This window comes from Lepidochelys olivacea (genome assembly GCF_965140295.1).
Source record: "Lepidochelys olivacea isolate rLepOli2 genome assembly, chromosome: 2".
NCBI lineage: Eukaryota > Metazoa > Chordata > Testudines > Cheloniidae > Lepidochelys > Lepidochelys olivacea.
This window is the reverse complement of record NC_140412.1, coordinates 224,688,398-224,709,369: the sequence shown is the minus strand read 5'-3', so window position 1 is coordinate 224,709,369 and position 20,972 is coordinate 224,688,398. Positions and strand designations below refer to the sequence as shown.

Sequence of the window (20,972 nt, the reverse complement as noted above, 5' to 3'; positions counted from 1 at the left end):
AAAAGGGTGATCTGTGGAACCAACAGTATCTTTGAGATCACCCCTCTACTTCCTTCAAAGCTGTGGAGCAGCAGCAATGAAATGCTAAATTCTCATTGCCTATAGTACAGAAGATGGCACCCTGATTCCCTTTTGAACTCACCGTGGTAGGTGGAAATATTTACAGGGAGGGGAGATCGTTCTCCTTTAGAGAAGGAAACCGAGAGAGAGTTTAATAAGCTCCATATAGGAAATGACTTTTTAATTGGTTTGAAAGCCTGCAACATTCCCATGCTGCTCTTAGTAAAGTACATAAATACTGTGTATACGCCAGTTACTCGTAATGGAAATAATAGCAACCAACCCTAAACCTCCGCCTTATCATTTCCCCATAACAGGCTGTTACTTGGGTGGTTAGTTTGTTTTCCTTACAGAGACTCTATCCCAGAGCATAGTTTCATTTTCTACTTAGGCTCAAATGCCTTTTATATCCTGCTTGGTTCTAACTGAATCCATCTGTTTGTGTGACTAAGTGGTACACTTGCATTTCCATGTAGTATGGTAACAGCTGATAGCAGGATGCCTCAACAGAGAATATCCCCATTCCTATGCGGATTCTACCAAGATAGTTCTTGGTCCTATTGGAGCCTCCTGATGTTTAAGTGTTGATCTAGTCTAGCCACCCCTTCAGCTCATAATAATTACCCATAGATTAAGCGATATTCTAACAAATGGAAAACAGGCTTTCAGGGTGGGATCCACAAAACTGAGGCACCCAACTCCCATTTTTGGGTGCCACTGTGATCCACAAAACTCCTGCTTGGCTGCCGCATAACCCAATCAGCTCCCAAACTCTCTCAGTGCCCAAGTTTTTGCAATAAAATTTCCCTAGGTGCTTATGTTTCAGTTCCTGAGCATGCACACTGCTTCCTCACTCTGGGTGCCTGGGCACCTGTCTAAGCCCCAGTGTGATCCACGAGCCAGGGGAAAGGCTGCTAAGTCGTGTGCAGGGCCCAATCCAGTAGGAGTGCTCAGAGGCTGCCTAACTTAATGCAGTAGCAACCATCCCTCTTAGAACCTTTATCCCAATGGTTAGGGTACTCACCCAGAGTACAGAAGACCCCCAGTTCAAATCCCCCAGACCTGATGAGGAGAAGGGATTTGAACAGGGATCTGCCACCTCCCGTGTGAGTGCCCTCACCACTGGGCTATAGAGACATTCTAACTGTTTTGGGGGCCAATTAATATTTAATTATTCAATTACTTAATTAAAGTGGAACAGCTTCAATAGGAGAGATTGAGGAGTACCCACATCAGAACATCCCATAGCTTAGTGGGTAGAGCAGTCTCCTAAGAGATGGATGGCACCTATTCAAATTCCTTCTCCTCATCAGGAAGGTGGGAACTTGAAGCAGGAGTCTCTCACATTTTAGGTGAGTGTTCTAATCACTGGGCTAAGGGTTATAAGGGATGTCCTCCTCTTCCTTGCTCCCCACCCCCAGCTGTGGAGTTAGACAGCCTCTGAGCATGTCTACTGGATCAGGCCCTGCGTGTGCCTATTTCCCCCTAGTTTGTGGACCACTAGCAGAGACAGGTGCCTCCCTGCAGCCCAGACTTACATTCCTATTTCTTTGAGAGGGGTGGGGCTTAGCACACATACCTCATCACCATCTCCCATTGGCTAGTTTAAGCAGAGAGCTGCCTAGTATCCTGACTTGTGTGGATCACACTTCAAGGTGCTTAGTTCTCTCCATTCACTGTATAGCGAGCCTAGGTACTTAACTCAGGCTTCATGGATTGCAGTGTTGTTCCTGTGATTGTATAGGCACCTAAACGTTAGGTGTTGCAACTTTCCTGGATCACAAAGCCTAAGAACCTTTTGTGGATCTGGGCCTTAAGAGGATAAAAATGGGAAGACAGCTTACATGCAAAGGAAACGCAAATTAATAAAAACAAAACATTCTGGATAACATACATATATACATTTTTAACGATGACAAATTAGTTTTTATAAATTGGTAAGTTACAGATTAAAGTTACAAGAAAAATTTAGATATTGCCCTTTTTAAGAAAAATGGGATTTATTTTTCAGTTTGACACATTGTATATGTGTTTATTGCCAATGTGCAACAGCTTCTCTTTTAAAAGTCCACATCAATGGAAAGTTTAATACAATTTCCTTTCCGTGTTATAATATAACTCGCAAGGAAAGTCCTCTGGTCTGACTCCTAGGCAGCTATCCCAGACTTAACGATATAGTATTTATTATCTATATTTTCTTTTGGCTCTGTTTTCTTTTTGCAGTTCAGAATGCAAAAAATTTTCAGCAATTAAAAAATCACAGCTGTTTCAAGAAACCATTAGTTAAACAAAATCAATAACCAAATCCAGTATGTTCGGAGCAATACAGGAAAAAAAAGAATGGCTAGGTTAAGGAAGTATTATCATTTCAGAAATGCTAGCTTAGTCCTTTGCCATTTTGAGAGCTGTTGACATTTGCTTTCCATTTCCAGTAAAGACACACAAGTTAACATTTGTATTAGGATGTCTTGATTTGCTGTGCTTTCATCTTCATGTACCTCTAGAAAAGAACAGGACATTGATAGTTAGTGCCTGTAATGTTGCATTACTTCTCTTTTAAAAAAAAAAAGGCACTGTAGTAAACAAACTCAAAACAGAAGTTAAATGGATCTTTAACTTTTATGCAACTTACAAGTGTAAATTTTCAATATGATGAGCTGGGGTTTAGCAGTATGAGGCTCATTAATAGTGGTGATGGTTGTATGACTAACACGCTGTGCACTATGCTGAAGATTTACCCTGAGGAGTCAAAGTAGTTGTGGCTCAGTGAAATTGGTACAGTACTTTCCAGAATGGTATTGTAGTATCTGCTGATACTGATAAGTTGACACTGATATTGTTCTCACAAATTCAGGAACTGGCATTGCTTATACCTTTAGAATGTCTGTGGATAAACTGTGGCATTAATTTAGAAGAGTAAAAGTTGTAATGGTATTGCTATCAGACATTCCTGTGTGCTACAAAGGGTAACACTAATGCAGCCAGGCTTCTTTGTGATTGTCTTGGTGATGAAAGTGTAGTTTTGGTGCAATATTAAAATATCCCTTGATTGTAAGAGTCAGAAAAGTTCTTCCAGACATACAAATGTGCAGTTTATATGCTACGTGCATATCATCATTATAATCCACAGAGATCCTGAGCACCCATGGGGTAACTAGCATCTCAGCAAGGGGCACTGGCTGCCAGCTCAAGGAAAGAGGGCTATGGGTAGAAAAAGTACTCTTGGAGAGGGAGAACTTCTAGAGACATTTTTACTGCATCCCCCCTGCATGATCATTTTCACAGAGACTCTCACACAATTACAATTTTTCAAGGCAACTTTCTACTCTTGTAAACTTGATAAGCAGTTCTCACTGTGGTAGGATGCCAATGGTGCGGTGTAAATTATGAGGTTAGCTGTTTGCATTGTGTTTTCACAGAGAGAGGGACTGACTGAGGTACTGAACATGGGTAACAGAACAGTCAACCATTCCTGAGTCTCAGAGGTTTTGTTTCAAAAAGGTATGTGCAGTGGTAAGGCCTGCCTGGGCTATGCAAAAATTATGCCACCTCAGTTAATATAACACATAATCATGGTGATTCTCTGGTGAGGTCTCTCTTTTAGATGCTGCAAATGTTTCAGCATGTTCATTCATTATCAGTAATAATGTACTCTACCAACTGTTAATGACTAGTAGGGACATGCTGAGTCAGTGCAGGCTCTCACAAGCCTAGCGTTGAAATGATTGGGAAATGTACAGATATCCACTGCTCTTTGGCAGTCAGCGCAGCAGAAATTTGTGGCATAATAATGCCTGGTGTGTGTGTGTGTGTGTGTGAGAGAGAGAGAGAGTGAGTGTATATGAGAAACCGAGTTGGAATGAATGTGTGTTTTTTCTTCATTTCAGGTGAAGATTCTATGGAAGTCATAACAGCTTTCTCCACTTAGACGAGATACGAGGTGTGAACCTTCACCAGTTGAAAGCTTTGTTAACTTTAGCCTGTTACTGCCAGTTTCCCAGTTTTGTGTGTGGCAGAATGATGTGACAGTTTGTCATAGATATTCAGATTCACTCTAAGCAATACCGAGGGTGCATGAGCAGTTTGGATGAAAGGTTGGGTTTTATTAGACAATTCTTTTTATGGACCCATTCAGGTCCTCCACTAGCCACTGATGTCAGATTGTGTTCTGTGGTTGTTTACCCAAGGGGGGTGGGTGAGAGCAACTTCCTCAAAATGGTTCTCATGTTTTTATTTTGATTCTTTTTGGGGTTCTGCAATGTATGTGATGTGCAATGCCTAATATCTTGAGGAAATGGCCACTTTTATCTGGAATTTTCCAGACTATTGTTAACTTAAAGATTGCATCTTTTCAACTTGATTGGCCCAGATGGTTGGAGTCCCAGTCGTTCTTCACACCTGGCTTTGCTTGAAGACCTCAAAGGGAGGTTTGTAAGGTGAAGCGAATGAAGGTCAAGACAGAAGGTGGTCAGTGTTCAAGCATGAAAAGAGAGAGAGCCGAGAGAGTGCAACATTCACGCTTTATTCCTTTCTCCATATGTACTGTCCTCTCTCATCAAGCAGTTTCTTCAAGTCAAAGCCTTGTAGGGTATGTTTACGCTTGGAGCTGGGGGTGTGATTCCTGGCTTGAGGAGAAAATACTTGTGCAAGGTCTCATGCACTAAAAATAGAATGTAGCCATGGCAGCGCAAGCTGCAGGACAGGCTAATCACCTCGCGTGCCCATCTGAGATCCTTGATACGTACTTGAGTGGCTAGGCCATCCTGCTGGTCACCCTGCCATGGCTACATTCTATTTTTAGTGCACTGGCTTGATGACAGCTAGCACTGGTATGTCTCCTTGAGCTGGGAATCGCATGCCCAGCTCCATGCGTAGATGTACTCCAAGTTCCTAGACATTACCCTGTACATAAGCGTACAATCATACCATAATGCCCTCATCGGGAAGCTATCTCTATCAAAACAGAAGGCCTTATGTTTTTTTGGACCAGCAAAGACACTTGAAGAAGCTAACCCTCCTGCTTTCCCAGGCTGGTCACCTATAGAAGGAAGAGGTGAAGACTACTGCTATGGGCTACACCAGCCTGAAGTCTCACCATTTGTGAAACCTTGCTTGCATAAGAATGGCCATACTGGGTCAGAGCAATGGTCCACCTAGTGCAGTATCCTGTCTTCTGACAATGGCCAATATCAGATGCTTCAGACGGAATGAACAGAACAGGGCAATTTCTAGTGATTCATCCCGTTGTCCAGTCCCAGCTTCTGGCAGTGCATAACAGTGCTGATCCATCTATTACCTTGCCTGGTCCTGCAATGGCAAAAGCTCTGATGACAACGTGAGTCCGAAGACTGAGAGCTAATGAATCGGAGCCCTTTTAAAAAAAGTGTTTTACCTGTTTCTTTTGCTTAAGAAGCTGGGAGAAATCCTAGACTTTTAGGGTTTTAGGATGTGGGTGTGCGAATGCATGTGTGAGCACCTGTAACGCCCTAAGGGAAGATGCTAGAAAGAAATATTCCCCAGGTTAAAATCACACTAATCGCTGTCTCTTGAATGCTACTTATAAAAGAGTTCTGTGCTGGAATCCTGAGAAATTGTAAAACTCTTATATGCAAATTATTGGGCAAGAGTATTAAATTTTTGCTTATCAGACAGTTTTGTCATAAGAATGGTCATACTGGGTCAGACCAAAGCTCCATCTAGCCCAGTATCCTGTCTTCCAACAGTGGCCAATGCCAGGTGCCCCAAAGGAAATGAACAGAACAGGTGATCCATCCCCTGTCACCCATTCCCAGCTTCTGACAAACAGAGGCTAGGGACACCATCCCTGCCCATCCTGGCTAATAGCCATTGATGGACCTATCCTCCATGAACTTACTTTATTCAAAAAGGAATAAAGTTTCACTGAGATTTCTGCTGGGCATGGCGAGACGAACAGCTTTAGTCACCACTGTATTATTTATTATGAATTTGTATTGTCATAGTGCCAAGGAGCCCCAGTCATGGATCAGGATCCCTTTGTGCTAGGTGCTGTACAGACACAAAACAAAGACAGTCCCTGCCCCAAAGAACTCACAGACTAAGTATAAAACCAGAGACTACAGACTGATACAGATGGACCTACAGGAGAGTACAAGGAAACAATGAGACTATATTGGTCAGCATGATAGGCAGTGGTCTCAGCACACCAGCAGCCTAACCACTGTTAAGTTTTTGTATGCCTCATGGCAGAGGAGAGTTTGAAGGGGATGTTGAAAGAAGCTAATGATGTAGCTTGCAGATGCAAGTGTGAGGGGCACCATGGGTGAAAGCATGAAGGTGCCTGTTTGAATATTTAACAAATGGGAGATGGAGGCTGGGATCATGAGCTGATGTGAGGTAGGAGCTGACCTTCACTACTGCATGAGAGATGGGGATAGGCCATGAAGGGCCTTGGAAATGAAGACAAGTAGCTTACGTTTGATGCGATAAAGAAGATGCCAGTGGAGGGATGAAAAAAGCAGGGTAGCACGATCAAAGCAACAGGCTAGGAAAATTATCTTAAAATCCAAGGAGAAGGCTTTGATTGGCTTTGAGATTGTAAATCAGACATAACCAGGTATTTGGGTCTCAGAATTATGTTATTTAACCATGAAAACCTAATTATACTGCTAGGATTAAAAGTTCTTTAGTTGGGATATGCACAAATGGGCCACCACCTTCTCAGATTCCTGTTTAGGATTTGAAAGGATTAATTATGTGCTGTATCAATTGCAAGAGCTAACTAATTTGATTTTTATATTAATTCATTGCCTTTGCCATTGATTGATTGCAGTTTGATAATTGTATTAATTAGTCCTTAGTTTGGGAAAGTTTGTAGTAGTTGAGTCCTAGTGATATGTTTTCTTGACTTTTTTTTTTTGCTTGTTTATTAATTTTAATACATTTATATAAAGAATATCGAATCATTTTTCTTTCAAGAAGCACCTTGGGCCAGAACCATTCAGAATCTGAGACTTTGTCTACACTACACGTTACTTCGATATAACTCAGTTGCTCAGGGTTGTGAATCATCTCTCCTGTCTGCTTAGAGGCTCTCCACAACAAACACTGCAGCAGCGCAGCTGCACTACTGTAACTGCTGTAGTGAAGGTGTAGCCTGAGTAAAACAGCGTTTTGACTTAATAGCCCATTTGGGTCCCTTTCATTTCACCTCTTTGGCTATTACATTGAAATGGGTTATTCCTGCACGAATTGAGCGGTTGGCGCAGTTTCTTCCCCCCTCCAAGTAAGTTCAGTGCCATTTCACTGTCATGCCACAAGAACAAAACTGACTGCATATGACTGATCATCAGTACAGTGGAATTCAGTTCTGGCGATCACTGCTTAAATTGATCATTTGAGCTATGGGAATCTGAAATTACTTTTCCAAAGCCCTTTCCTGTTCTGATGTTTTAGCCCCTTGCTTATACTGATCACTGAAGCATTTGGTTGTAAGGACAACCATGGGACTCATTTCCCTGATTTATGCATGGCTTTATGGATCACTTGGCTGCAGATTAGGAATTTGAAAGCTTGCAACAGTATCATTTCTAACCTGACTAACCTGCCTGGACATGAGTTCTGCTGGGTATATTAATTCTGGCTTTGTAAAATGGAAATTTTCCTTCTGTGCTGCTGTCTTATTTGAGAAGTTTTGTTTTCTAAATCTTGTTGTAGCGATGAGATAGAGCAATCAAAATGTGGTTGTCCATATTTATCCTCATAACTAAAAGAAGGGTTTTAACTGTGATGCTTGGATTCAAAGACAAACTTCCATGAAGTTTAGGCGATGTCATCTTATAACAGGAATTCACTCTCCTTTTTTTGGAGGGGGCATGCTAGAGTGTGTGTGTGTGTGCGCGCGCACATGCGAGGAGGCTGCAAGAGGAAGGATAACAAGGGAAAGATAAGATCATTGGTCATCCTGGACATGCACAAATTAATTTGGTATTTTACATATTTAAGTTACATTTTCAAAAATGTGTACCTAAGATGTAAAATGAATAGCTCTAGGCAAACAAATGTTAACTGTTATTTCAATATTACTCCCCCCCTTTTTTTTTTGCATTTGCACACACTGCTCCATGTTTGAGTGCAGAATCGAAGTGTGCACTTTTGAAAATGTGATCCTTAAAGACTTTAATCTTATAAGCACTCTATACTAATATAGTCACAGACACTGAGGTCACAAAATCAATTAATAGATTTATGGTTGTTTCCTTTCAACCATAACTGAATACACAATAGTAGGATAAAAATATAACATAATGGGGCTGTAACTTCTGTTGTTACCCAAGAAGTTTTGTGTGCTGTTGTTAATATTCTGTGCAGAGCAAATATATGTTGAATAAGAAAGAATATAGATATTCACAGAAAGTGATTTAAGGCAGCTGTATCTGTAATCATTTGAAGTGCACAGAATTCTTTTGCACTCTAGTATTTCAAGAAGTTTTATGGAACTTTGACAGAAAACAAGACAACCTTGACATTGGCTGTGTAAACGAAAAGGTGGTGTCACCTGCCTAGCGTTCAGCTCAGCAAAACTTGTTAGAGATTTCCAATCCAGTGTACTGCATGGCTTGGGCTAATAGAATACAGAACAATTATGCGTCTAAATCATTGGTTTAAATCCAGCCCAGGGTACTGGGAACCAAATGCTGTCATCATCTTGTGGCTGTGCAATGACCAATGAAGTTTATTAAGTTGGCAGGGTTCTTAGTGGACCAATTTCTACATTGCAAAACCCACCCCTACAATTGGTATACTTGTTGACAGGCCTGAAAGAGAAGCCAAGGATTAAATTGAGAATGATTTGATCTCAATGGTTATTGCTGGGTGCTCAGCAGGTGTGAAAATGTGGCCGCTCATGTATGTGCCTCACTATGGATTTAGGAGCCTTCATTTAAATTTCTGTGCTTGAAAATCTTGGCCCCAGTTTTCCACAGATAAGCAAGTGTGGTGAGACTAAGGGGCAAATTTTGAGAAGAGCCTCTGAGGGAGTATGCAGGGAGAGTCAATGTAACTTACACCTTCTTCCCTCACATCCCTTATGGTGCACATCATGCCAACTTAGCACTGGGCTACAGAGTCAGGTCTATACAAGGCAGCTTACATCAACCTAACTCTGTAAGCATCCTCTAAAAGGTAGCTCCCAGTGATGTAACTCGCCCACTGAACTAACTTAATAACTCAACCTCCGTGAGAGGCGCAGCGCATAAGTCGATGTAGTTAGGTCAACGCAGTGTCACTGTAGACACTGCATTGTTTACACTGACTGCTGCTGCCTTTCAGAAGCCGTTCCACAATGCCCCACACTGACAGTTAAATTGGTGCAAGTGCTTCTGGCGAGGACACACCGCTGACACAAGGAATGTAGTGTGGACCTGCAAAAACAATTTAATTACTGCAATGGCTGTACAAAAACATAGCTTAGGTTGACTTAATTTTGTAGTGTAGCCATACCCTTAGATTCTCTTGCGCTCCCTCTGACGCTCACTCATTTACCAACATGTAATTTACACAGTCTTACCAATCACTTCTGGATTTGTCTCTAAGTCTTTGAGTTACCATATTAGTGCATATAGGGACTTACTCTTGATGATCTTCCTGTTGTTGCTCTGGAATATGCTGAATAATTTCATAAACTGTACTGTGTAAATCCTGCCCTTGGACAAAGCCAGAGCCAGAAACAGATGGACTTGGAACCTAAAAGTAACGGGCAATATTTTTGCTATGAGTACAGACGGGAAAAGCTGGTGCAGGAACGAAACGTACAGAATAACCTTCCCTCCCTTCCCCCCCCCCCTTTTTTTTAGGAGAGATGTTCTCCACTGATTTTGTTCACATTGCATAGCTCAATTTAATTAGTTTCAATTTGATTGTTGAGGAAGGGAATTTTATCATACTTACAATATGGCATTTCACAGACTTAAATGCAGTTAGAAACCCAGAAATTTTAGGATGCCCCTATTGCATGTAGGGTAAAAAGTGCTTTACATTACTGTACCACAAATAATAAAGGGAGAAATAAGCTGGTGAATTAAAAGCTGGGGACAAAGGACAAAAGTAGTCAGTGAGATGATTCAGGATACATAAAAAAAAAAAAAGCTAAGAAAGTCAGGGCAGTGTGCAGTCTACAACGTCTAGATTCAGCCCTCATCAATACAGAGTTTACTCAATCTGCATACTCCCAAACTCCAATTCTTAACGATTCATCTTTCACCTCTGTGTCCCTTTCCTACTGAGCAATATGACTGCAGTGGGTTAAATACTGATCTCAGCCACACTGGTGTAAATCCAGAGTGACTGCACTGAAGGTAGTGGAGTTGCTCCAGTTCCAGAGTCCAGCCCACTGCCTCTAATTCTAATTCTCTGGTGTACAGTCTCTCCTCCTTCACTCTCCAAGGCCCTGACTCTGTAAGGTATTTAAACACGTGTCTGACTATGAGACATGACTAGCCCTAGTGAAATCAATGGGTCTACTTGTGTGTTAAGAACCTTGCTGAAGTGGGTCTTAAACCCCTGACTCCCACCCTAGTCCTGACGTCCCTCCTATCTTCATGAACACTCACAGATGCTCTTCTTCCTTCTTTAACGCTTTCACCCTTGGAGTGGCCTACTGTTATCTAGACACTTGATGTTAAAAATTGTTTTCCTTGTCTACACTACAGTTACTTTGGTATAACTTACGTCACTCAGGGATGTGAATAATACACATCCCTGAGCGATGTAAGTTTCATTGACCTAAGCGCTGGTGTAGACAACACTATGTCGCGGGAGAGCTTCTCCCACTGACAACTCCTGCCTCTGCAATGGATGATAGCTATAGTAAGCTGATGGGAGAGCTCTCTCCTGTTGGCTTAGTGCATCTCCACCACAAGTGCTACAGTGGTGCAGTTGCAACAGTGCAGCTGTGCTGCTGTGACTGCTGTAGTTTAGATGTAGCCTAAATGCAGGATTGCTTAACAGAACTAACTTCTTTGCACCGCTTTGAACCTGGGCATGTCTCTGCTGCTTGACATTGATGTAAATAAACACAGTGAGTAACAGTGCTGATGAATAAGTCATTGAAATACCTCCAAAGAGGCATCTCATGTGGCCCTTTTGAGCAAGTCGCATAGAGATTCTAGTGTAAATACTACATACATTTTAGTGAATGAAATAGAGCCTTAATTGGTTGGCTACTGATTTACTGGTAAAACACATACCGTAGGAACACCCGTGGGGTCTGGAAAAGCGATAAATTCATATATTCCAAAGTCATCCATAGCATTTTCATGCCCTAAAATTAAAAAAAGAAATTATTAATAGGTAACATAAATGCAAACAGGAACATTTCATTATGGATGGGCATTCGGCCTAATTTTGAACCCCCCTGGATTCGGAGACTTTGAAAGTTCTGCTTCTGTCTTCTACTGTTCCACCCCACCGCTAGGGCTGGCTCAGTTCTCAAAACTTAGAGCTGCCACACTGATGTTTAAACTATTCTTGGCTGCATCCAAGGGGGGCCATTACACCGTTGAAGATAACTGGAGAGCAGTAATACTCTGGCCATCCCCCTTCACTAAGCCACCTTTCACATTCTCCCTACACTGGTCTATGAGGAGCAATTTCCCTATGCTGGGGAATACCCATGTAGCTAGTGAAGCATCTCTATTGCTGCTCCATGGTTTATGGAAGGAAGATTCAATCTAATTTAACTAATCTATCTCAGTATTTATATCATGCTCAGCACCAAAGTATCTGACCACTGGCATGATCCAGTACTTTCCCCCATGGCACTATGAATAGGCCCAGCCCTGTTCAGCAGGGGCTAGGGGGCTTGAATTTGGCCTTATGCTCCTGTTTCATTCTTTAACATTACCTGAGAATGTCTGTGCCTTTCTGTAATCTGCTCCAGGCCTAGAAAACATAAACATGACTTTCAGTTTGATCTCACGGGTAAAGAAAAGAAATATAGCCCGAAACCAAAAAAACCCCTCTCCTTTTTTGGGAAAGACACAAAGCCATAGTAATGATTTATTTTATTACCTGCTCTGCAGCTTCCGTTGTAAAACTGAAAAAAGAGATAAAGGAAAATCAACCTTTTTGTTATAATGTCCAGAAAATGCATCTGGAGTGTGTTTAAGTTTTACCCACCTTTATGTGGCTGATATCTTTTCCATAAGAATAGAAGGGACATAGATAGGATCAAAAATAATGAAATTCCTGTTATTACTGCTAGAGGTGACAAAGATTTTCCTTTCTGGGCAAGCTTCTCCAGTCCTGTGCCAAAGAAGAACAGATTCATAGCCTTCATAGCTAGTCCTTCACTATATATAACATGTTATTGAATCTTCGCTGAAGTAGTGTCTCCAGACATGATTTGTGGCCCGCAAGCCTTGCAAACAGGTAACTCTTGAATTATTGTGAACTAGGTAATACAATGTTTTTCAAAGACATACCTGAAATGGCAACTTGGCACAATAATTATATGCAGAAACCATTCCAAAACAGGTATGGTACCGGTAACTAGGTGGAGGCCACTATGAACGTTATGGCAAACAGCACCAAATGCGAAAAAAAGTGCATCTTACAAGTATTTTTGAATTTAGCCTCACAGCTCCACGAGGAAGTATGTAAATAGTCCTGTCCTATGCACAGGGAGATGGAGCCCCAGAGGGAATAGATTATTTGATCAAAGTTACACAGGAAATCAATAGTGGAGTTGGGACTAGAAACCAGTTTTTCTTAGTTCAAATCCTGTGCATTAACCGCAAAACCCTTCTTCCTGTATAAATTGTAATTATAAAATATACACTTTTTATGTGCCCATCACCATAGTATCTAAGCACTATGTACAAGACTCAGATACATCAACTCTGTAAGACCACGTTCTCTTTCCCTTCCTGGGTTACTACCACTTTCTAAACAGAGATACTTTAATTAAAATGAACATAGAACTGTTTGTGTTTTTATCATTGTCTTCATGGTAGTATACAGTAATTATTAGACAATAACATACTATTAAATCATTGTGTCTGCAAATCAAGACCAGAATTTGACAGCTACTAAAAAGTTCTCTCCTAAACATACTGGCGGGGGGGGATATCCTGTCCCCACTGAAGTCAATGGGAGTCTTGTCATTCCCATCCTGCAGGGCTTCTTTTTTCTAAAATTTGTCTTCTATCGGCCACTTACTCAATAATGATTGCAGAATCATTTCCTGAAGCAGGAAGCACAACTCTGAAATGCAGAGCCAGATTCAGGCTAAGCCCTGCATAGATAAGGGGCCTTGCAAAGATCTCATCAGGGAGCCTGGTCCCTGAACCTTACGAGCATCCCCTTTGGCACTAGCTGTCTCATACTCCTGTGTCCTGGCTAACAGACTAGATGGGCACAGAGCAGTGAGTCCACTGCAGTCTCTCTAAGGCTACTAGAGCTACCCCTCTGGTGTGTGCTCCCAGGGAAGCTCAGGAGGAGCTTTGGCTGACTCGGGCAGTATGCACCCTGCGAGTTGGAGTCCCAGTGCTGTCTGTATGACACCCAGCGGTGCCCAGGGCAGAAGTTTGCCTTAGTCTGGGGTACATACGTAACAGGGAGTTTGACAAGCACTTTATAATCTACAATTCAGAGAAAATCAGTAGTTCAAGTGTTTTGGACACACCGTGAAATAGGGAGAAAATTATTTATAGTTGTCTCGGGTCAAGAGACTGAACATCTGGTTTTATTATTTAACAGGTGAGTAGGGTAAAGCTATTGGGAAAGACTTACTGTAACTATCTGATCTAATTTCAAGAGGATAAAATGGTGTTTCTCCATGCAGTTTCACTCTCCCATGTGTAGCTGGAGGGTGACCACACTCATTAGCTCTTGTTATAGACTATGTCTTCGTTTTGTTTTGCAGCTATTTTATGTTTATGCATAGCAAGAAATGTTGCTCGGAAAGATTTGGAGTTGAACTTTGCCATTCAGTTTCCAAACCAGAGAACTATGGACTTCCTCATTTCAGTCACAGCACTGAAATCAAAACCATGAGGGGAATTTTTGTCAGTAATTTAGTTTTCTGGCCTTGTTTGTGCCAGTGCACAGGCCCTGCCTCTTCCTCACCCTCTTTGGGGCACTGATTTCCCCCATGTCGAAAACGAAGGGAGCAGTCTGTTGCTCCCTGGAGATCCAGAGCTATAATTCGGCCTAGTCATGACTCATAGGATACTTTCTCATGTAACAATAGTCTTACCGGACGTGTGATATGATTGTTTTTACAATGGAAACATTTTACTCCAGTTAAAGAATCAACAAGACTGTATTAACAGAACATTCCGACTGTCAGTAAATGCTGTGTTAAAGCCATTCCATGTTGAGCCTACGTGCTGGAGCTGCATATTCAGAGTGGCACATATACTGCAATGCCTAGATACAGAGGGAGTCATAACTTAATTTCCTTGCCTGGAAATGTGTTTCAATAGATTTGAATGTGTTTCAATAGATTTACGTGTTAAGGGTATGTTTACACAGCAATTAAACACCCACAACTGGCCTGTGTCAGCTGACTTGAGCTCGTGGGACTTTGGGTATGAGGTTGTTTAATTGAGGTGTAGATGTTTGGGTTCGGGGGAGGGTTCCAGAGCTGAGGCTCCAGCCCAAGACCAAAAGTCTACACTGCAATTAAACAGCCCTGTAGTTTGAGCCCCGCAACCCCCAGTCAGCTGACATAGGCCAGCCGCAGGTGTTTAATTACAGATTAGACGTACCCAAAGACTCTTCATCTTGCATTAAACTTTGAGGAAGCCAATTCCTGTTTGCAGCAAACCACATGTAAATAAAATCTGCTGTGTTCTCAAAGATGGAGTATTTCACTCCCATTATATTTAAATACAAAAGATTTGTATCCAGTTTTTAGATAATCCTTGTTCTTCCCCTCCCTGTAGCTCATTAGGTCTCCTGTTTGGAGCAGACCTCTGAAAAGAACTGCAACTTACCGGCAGTACTTGTGCTGGGTATATTTTCCAGTTAACTCGTGAAAGGCTAACTTGCCAGGTACCAGTGCAAATGTTATTTGTCTCTCAAAGAGCCTGTTCTTAGTTAAATAAATAAAATGAAATATCTCACCAAGTGCAAATATAAAAGAGAGATGGGGTATCCATGGCATCACACAGCAGCAAATGTGTTTGATTACATGCAGTAATATTATAACCATATGCCATAGCTTGTAAAGTGCAGTGGTTCCATTTTGGCATTGCTAATAGGGTCAAGAATTATAATGACAGTAATTAGCAGACTGTTTCCAGACTGAAGGGTGCCAGTCAAAAATAAAGAATGACTCTGGGAGAAGTGAAACCAATGTGGATTAGGAACAGGTGCAGCATTGCTCCCAGTAGTCATGCCAAATATGACAAAAAAAATGATTAATGGATATATTTTTGGGTCATATTATATATGATTGTAATAATACAGCATATCAGTCATCATTAGGGACTGAACCAAGATCTCCAGAGCTGAGGGTATGTGTTGCTACAGCTTGAGATAAAGTACTAAGTTTCCTAGCTGACCACTGTGACACACTCATAGCCCGTGTGAGAACGATGTGTGATATACACTGAACAATGGGTTACATATCCAGAAGTATTCTGTTGACTGATGGTTTATTAATGGAAATGTTCACAAACTCCAGTTTTATAAACTGTAGCACTATTAGATGTGATATTTGCTATTCTTCAGTGTTAAAAATGTTTCAAGCTTGCAGTTAGGAATTTGAAACAATATCATATGATTTAAGTGACTAATCACATATCACAAATAACAAATATCAAACAGTTGAAGTCAATAGTTTCCAAATGAGACAAGGAAAAAATTGTTAGCATGAACTACTCTGTGAGTCCATGTTAATCAGGAATATGTGTAATTTTAGGATGGGTCTGCAAACTATTCAGGAACAGAAATATAGGCTAAATTTGTTGAATAATGTAGTCACAATTCATAATTTGATCAATTCTAGCTTTCAGGGATTTCTACATGTATGAAGACTGCAGTTCCTTTCTGCTAGTACAGATATGGGAATTCTTTAGCTTATTACATGCTGAAGGTACAGCAGATTGATCCTTGGGCTGGAAATGAAGAAAGAGATGTTTAATTCCCAACTCTGCCACTGTGTAGCTATAGGTATGTCACTTTACCTCTCTGTGCTTCATTTTTGGGATTTATAGATCATTGATAGGTTTTTGATCAGATTCTCACACAAACTGCTAAATTATATGACTCCCTAATATTAGTACTGTTTGTTAGGATATAGATATTCAGGCCTGTCTGTAAAGGCCTATACTCTAAGAATTTAAGTGTATTCTTATCGCTTGGCTAGTTCTAGAGGTATAAAAGAAAGAATCAAAACCACTGTCTGCCAGTGTAAGGGCCTTCTCTTACTGTGACAGTTTGTGGCCCTGTGCTTAGGCTCAGGCCTTTGGCTAAGCAGCAGAGGCAGCCATAAGCTGGGAAGCGAACGGTCACATCCTCACATTCCAAACTAGTCACACTGAAATAAGGTGCTATTCGGCTGTTAGGAATACAATCCTGTCCTGATAGTTCCTATCACCTCCAGAGAAAGGGAAGTGCCTAGAAAATGTAAAAGGAAACTTAGTTTGATAGCATCCTGTCTGGCAAGAACTCACTTATCAATAGCTGGGATGTGAAATCCTCACTTCTGTATTGTCTTGTCATTATAGTTCCCACTTTGCTATTGTTTGTCTGTATAATCTCTGTCTGGTTCTGTGATTGTTCCTGTCTGCTGTATAATTAATTTTGCTGGGTGTAAACTAATTAAGGTGGTGGGATATAATTGGTTACATAATCATGTTACAATATGTTAGGATTGGTTAGTTAAATTTCAGGAAAATGATTGGTTAAGGTATAGCTAAACAGAACTCAAGTTTTACTATATAATCTGTAGTCAATGAGGAAGTGAGTGGGTGTGGATGGGGGTGGGCATGTGGGTGTGTGAGATGGGAACAGGGGTAAGAAAATTGGAATCATGTTTTGCTAAAGGGGGAAATGGGAACAGGGAATGGGAGTAAGGAAGTTGGAATCATGTTTGGCTAAGGGTAGGAATGGGAACAGGGACACAGGTGTAAGGCTCTGTGGTGTCAGAGCTGGGAAGGAGGATACTAAGGAAGGAAACTGGAATCATGCTTGCTGGAAGTTCACCCCAATAAACATCGAATTGTTTGCACCTTTGGACTTCGGGTATTGTTGCTCTCTGTTCATGTGAGAAGGACCAGGGAAGTAAGTGGGTGAAGGAATAAGCCCTCTAACACTGCTGATCTTTGTTTCCTTTGCTCGTATCTGTTGCTGTCACACTAAAGCAGGCTTTTTCCAGTGAGACTTATGTGCACATCATGACCAGATTGTGTGTGTGTGTTGGTGATGTGTGTGAAACAAAAATTATGTTAAAAGATCCAAATTTAGGTTTCAAAGTTAAGCACTTGAAAGTTGGGAATTGCCAGATTTATGGTTACCCATACCACCTTGTTTCTTTCCCCTTGTGCCCTACATGTGGCAGGGGTCATGTAGAAAAAGTAGCATGTGATCATGTAAGTAAAGACAATACCATAATGCATAAACACAAAGCAGCACTACAAGCTGGTCATTACCAGTTTCCCCTATAATGGAAACTTTAAATTTGTAAAAAGAAAAGGCGGACTTGTGGCACCTTAGAGACTAACCAATTTATCTGAGCATAAGCTTTCGTGAGCTACAGCTCACTTCATCGGATGCATCCGATGAAGTTAAGTGAGCTGTAGCTCATGAAAGCTCATGCTCAGATAAATTGGTTCGTCTCTAAGGTGCCACAAGTCCTCCTTTTCTTTTTGAGAATACAGACTAACACGGCTGCTACTCTGAAACCTTTAAATTTGTAGTATTTATTTATATGTGTTTCTACCTGAACTTCTCGTAGTGCTTAGGGGTAAAATTCATCCATTCCTATGTAGATGGGCAACACAAGATCTATGCACCATGTAAATCCACTTCAAGTGTTATATTGGCTTGGGGCTGGTCTTCTATACAGGGCAGCATTTCACCCTTGGTCAGTTACAAGGTTACGTATATGAGCATTAATCCAAATATGTACAACAAACCTTCACAATTCCAGTCAGAAAAAGTTCCACCCCATCAATCCCCTCTTTCCCAATCAAAGCTCTCCCTCACCCAGAAGCCTGGGGAAACAGATGAATCTTTAAAGGAACATTTAAAAGAGTAACTTCATTTTTATAGCCAAATAAAATTCATTCCTACAAAATCTGTATAGAAAACAGCTGTGCTGTTAACATAAATTTAACGTTATTCCATCTTGGTTCAGTCCTATAAGGTAGTCTTGCAATTAGTGCTCAGTACCTTGCAGAATCATGTCCATAATTAGATAGATGCCTTTATTTTAAAATCTAACTCTCTAACACTTCTTGGCTAAAATAGAACACTTTAGTTGACCGGATGAACTGTTTATAACTGTTGTCTTTTTAGTTCTCTTGGTTTTAGTTGGACATATATGTACAAAACTCTATAGGTGATTTCAGCCCTACTTGCAGAGGAGCTGCTGAAGATCTTCTGAAACATCTAAATTCTGTGTAAATACCTTAACTGGGGTTTAAGTGTCGTGTAAGGCTTTGCACAGGCTCTCTGTCTTGAGGAGTGGGGACACAGAATATCTTCCTTGGAGAGTAATCATTAATCAGGTAAAATTACCATTAAAGACTTCAGAGTTTGGTCCCCAGGGAGAAATTTACTGGGTGTGCATATTTTTGAGGCCACACTCAGGCAGAATTCCCACTGAAACTAAAGGGAATTTTCCTGAATTAAGGAGTGTAGCCTGGGATCCAGGGTTTAGTATTACTGGAATAAATCTTCAGAAACAGGAAGAATGGTATAAAATGGAAAAAGCTGATTATCTCCAAAGTGGTTTAAAATGCCATGGGATAATTTAACAAAGGAGATCTGCTTTTTTTTTTTAAGTACATCTAAACAAAAAATATGCACCATGTGGACTTTGCTTTTTATCAGGCTTCAAAAACAAATCTCAGAATTGTTGCTCATGATTGTGAGTGTGTTTATTTATACACACAGTTACTGCAGGAGTCCTGGTTTACTTTCACTTCCAGGAAAAATGCCGTTTGTATTCCTAATGGAACACCACCGCTCTGTTTGCATTTCCCCCCTTCTAGTCATCACATTGTTTTATTTTAAACTGTATTATTTCCACTGAAAAACTGTAACCTGTTTTCTGCCAGGGTGTTTGAAACCATGGAGCTTTCATTTGTGGAGATTACCTTAAATCCATCTGAACAATAGACACCTGCTGTCCTTGTTTATCTTAATAATAAATATATGAGCTCTTTGTCTGGTACCAGCAAAACAGGTTTGTGAAACTTTCTAAAGGCAGCAGTCTGACATGTTGCTGTACATTAATAATATGGCCAGATTATCTGAAAAAAAATCTATTGTTCCTTAGTAATTAAATTATTAACGATCCAGAAAATGTTTTCTAATTAGCAATGAAAAGGCAGTAGATAAGGCGATTACAGACTTCAGCAGCATCGTACCATTTACAGTTATTTTTCATTGGGATTCTCTGACAAAAAATTGCTTTGCAGTCATTTAATTTTGGCATAGTATTATATAGGACTTAAATCTATCACGTATTGAAAGTAAAGGAGAAACTCCATACGTCAATACTTAGCAATAAATCTACATAAGAACACATGGGAAAAATAATTTCCATATGTATCTTGTAATGAAACCATTGATTTGTGTTGCTGCAAAGATAGCTTGGATTACCATCACACACTAGACTCAGAGGTATCTTCTACCAAGTCCCAGAGGCCCTTTTGATGCCCATGTTTGTTGGTCCCTAATTGGCCATTCCAGCCATTGTTGAATGACTAGAGGCATCATACCATGTGCTGGTCATACTGCCTGCACAGCACTCTCAGCCCCTGCTAAGAGGGAGTGAGAAAGTGGGCTTTGGAATAGAATCCAGGTGCCCTATGTGGCAATGCAAAGCTAGCAGTCTAGCCTTAGAGCTCACTGTATTTTTGTGTATTTTTATATTTCTCCCAATATAGCTTCCTTTCTTATACTGAAACAACAAGGAGTCTGGTGGCACCTTAAAAACTAACAGATGTATTTATACTGAACACACTCAAGGAGAGATGATAAAAAATGTGTATTAATTCTGCTTCATGAATTGGTTATTATGGTAGAAAGTAGTGGCATTTCTACTCAAAGGACCAAGTCAACTACAAGACACAACTGTGGTGAAATTCTGACCTTATTGAAGTAAGTGGCAAAACTCCCTTTGACTTCACTATTGCCAAGATTTCACCCCTCGTCTCTACCCTCTTGCTGAGGACAGGGAAGTTCAAAATATCAAGACAGTGTACTGATTCGTCACCTGGCTTGCACTCCAGTTGCTTGGTTCCCCTTAGGTTGGTACTGTGTTTATGTGTTATACTAGATCAGTATTTGTTATGTTATACATTTTATGTTCTTACCTACAGAAGTAATGATCACTGTGAAATGAGTTTCGTCCCGTTTTCCAGTCACATTGTTGTAAGCACAGCACATATAATCTACTGTTGTCTGGGCCACTTTTTCAGATACAACTTCCAGATGGGGTCCATATTTGATAACGTCTGTAGTATTGTCAGCCCTTCGGATCCAGGAGTAAGTATTTGGTGGATTTGAGTCTGCCGAGCAATCAAATAGGATAGCTTCTCCTATGTCAACCGTAAACACCTCCCCTACTTTCAGCCCTTTATCTGAATTAACTGTAAGTCCGTAAGGTCCATCTGCATTAATATGAACAACAAAAATGATCATAATGGAAAAAATTAAAATCAAAGAATAACCCTCAAAAATTCCAAGGATAA

The 20,972-nt window shown here is 40.7% G+C and overlaps 1 protein-coding gene across 1 annotated transcript in view; it reads right to left on the bottom strand.

The window, feature by feature from the left end:
* Window positions 1–2,372: 2,372 nt before the first annotated feature.
* The window catches only part of HEPACAM2 (HEPACAM family member 2), a 30,520-nt gene continuing 11,920 nt past the window's right edge, over window positions 2,373–20,972 (bottom strand). Inside the window, exons 4-10 of the mRNA XM_084621678.1 lie at window positions 20,595–20,891; window positions 12,217–12,342; window positions 12,109–12,133; window positions 11,942–11,979; window positions 11,286–11,359; window positions 9,671–9,783; window positions 2,373–2,560 (exon numbers count right to left, since the gene is read on the bottom strand). Of these exons, the coding sequence (XP_084477804.1) occupies window positions 2,551–2,560; window positions 9,671–9,783; window positions 11,286–11,359; window positions 11,942–11,979; window positions 12,109–12,133; window positions 12,217–12,342; window positions 20,595–20,891 (683 nt within the window). The 3' untranslated portion in view covers window positions 2,373–2,550. The remainder of the gene's footprint in view (window positions 2,561–9,670; window positions 9,784–11,285; window positions 11,360–11,941; window positions 11,980–12,108; window positions 12,134–12,216; window positions 12,343–20,594; window positions 20,892–20,972) is intronic.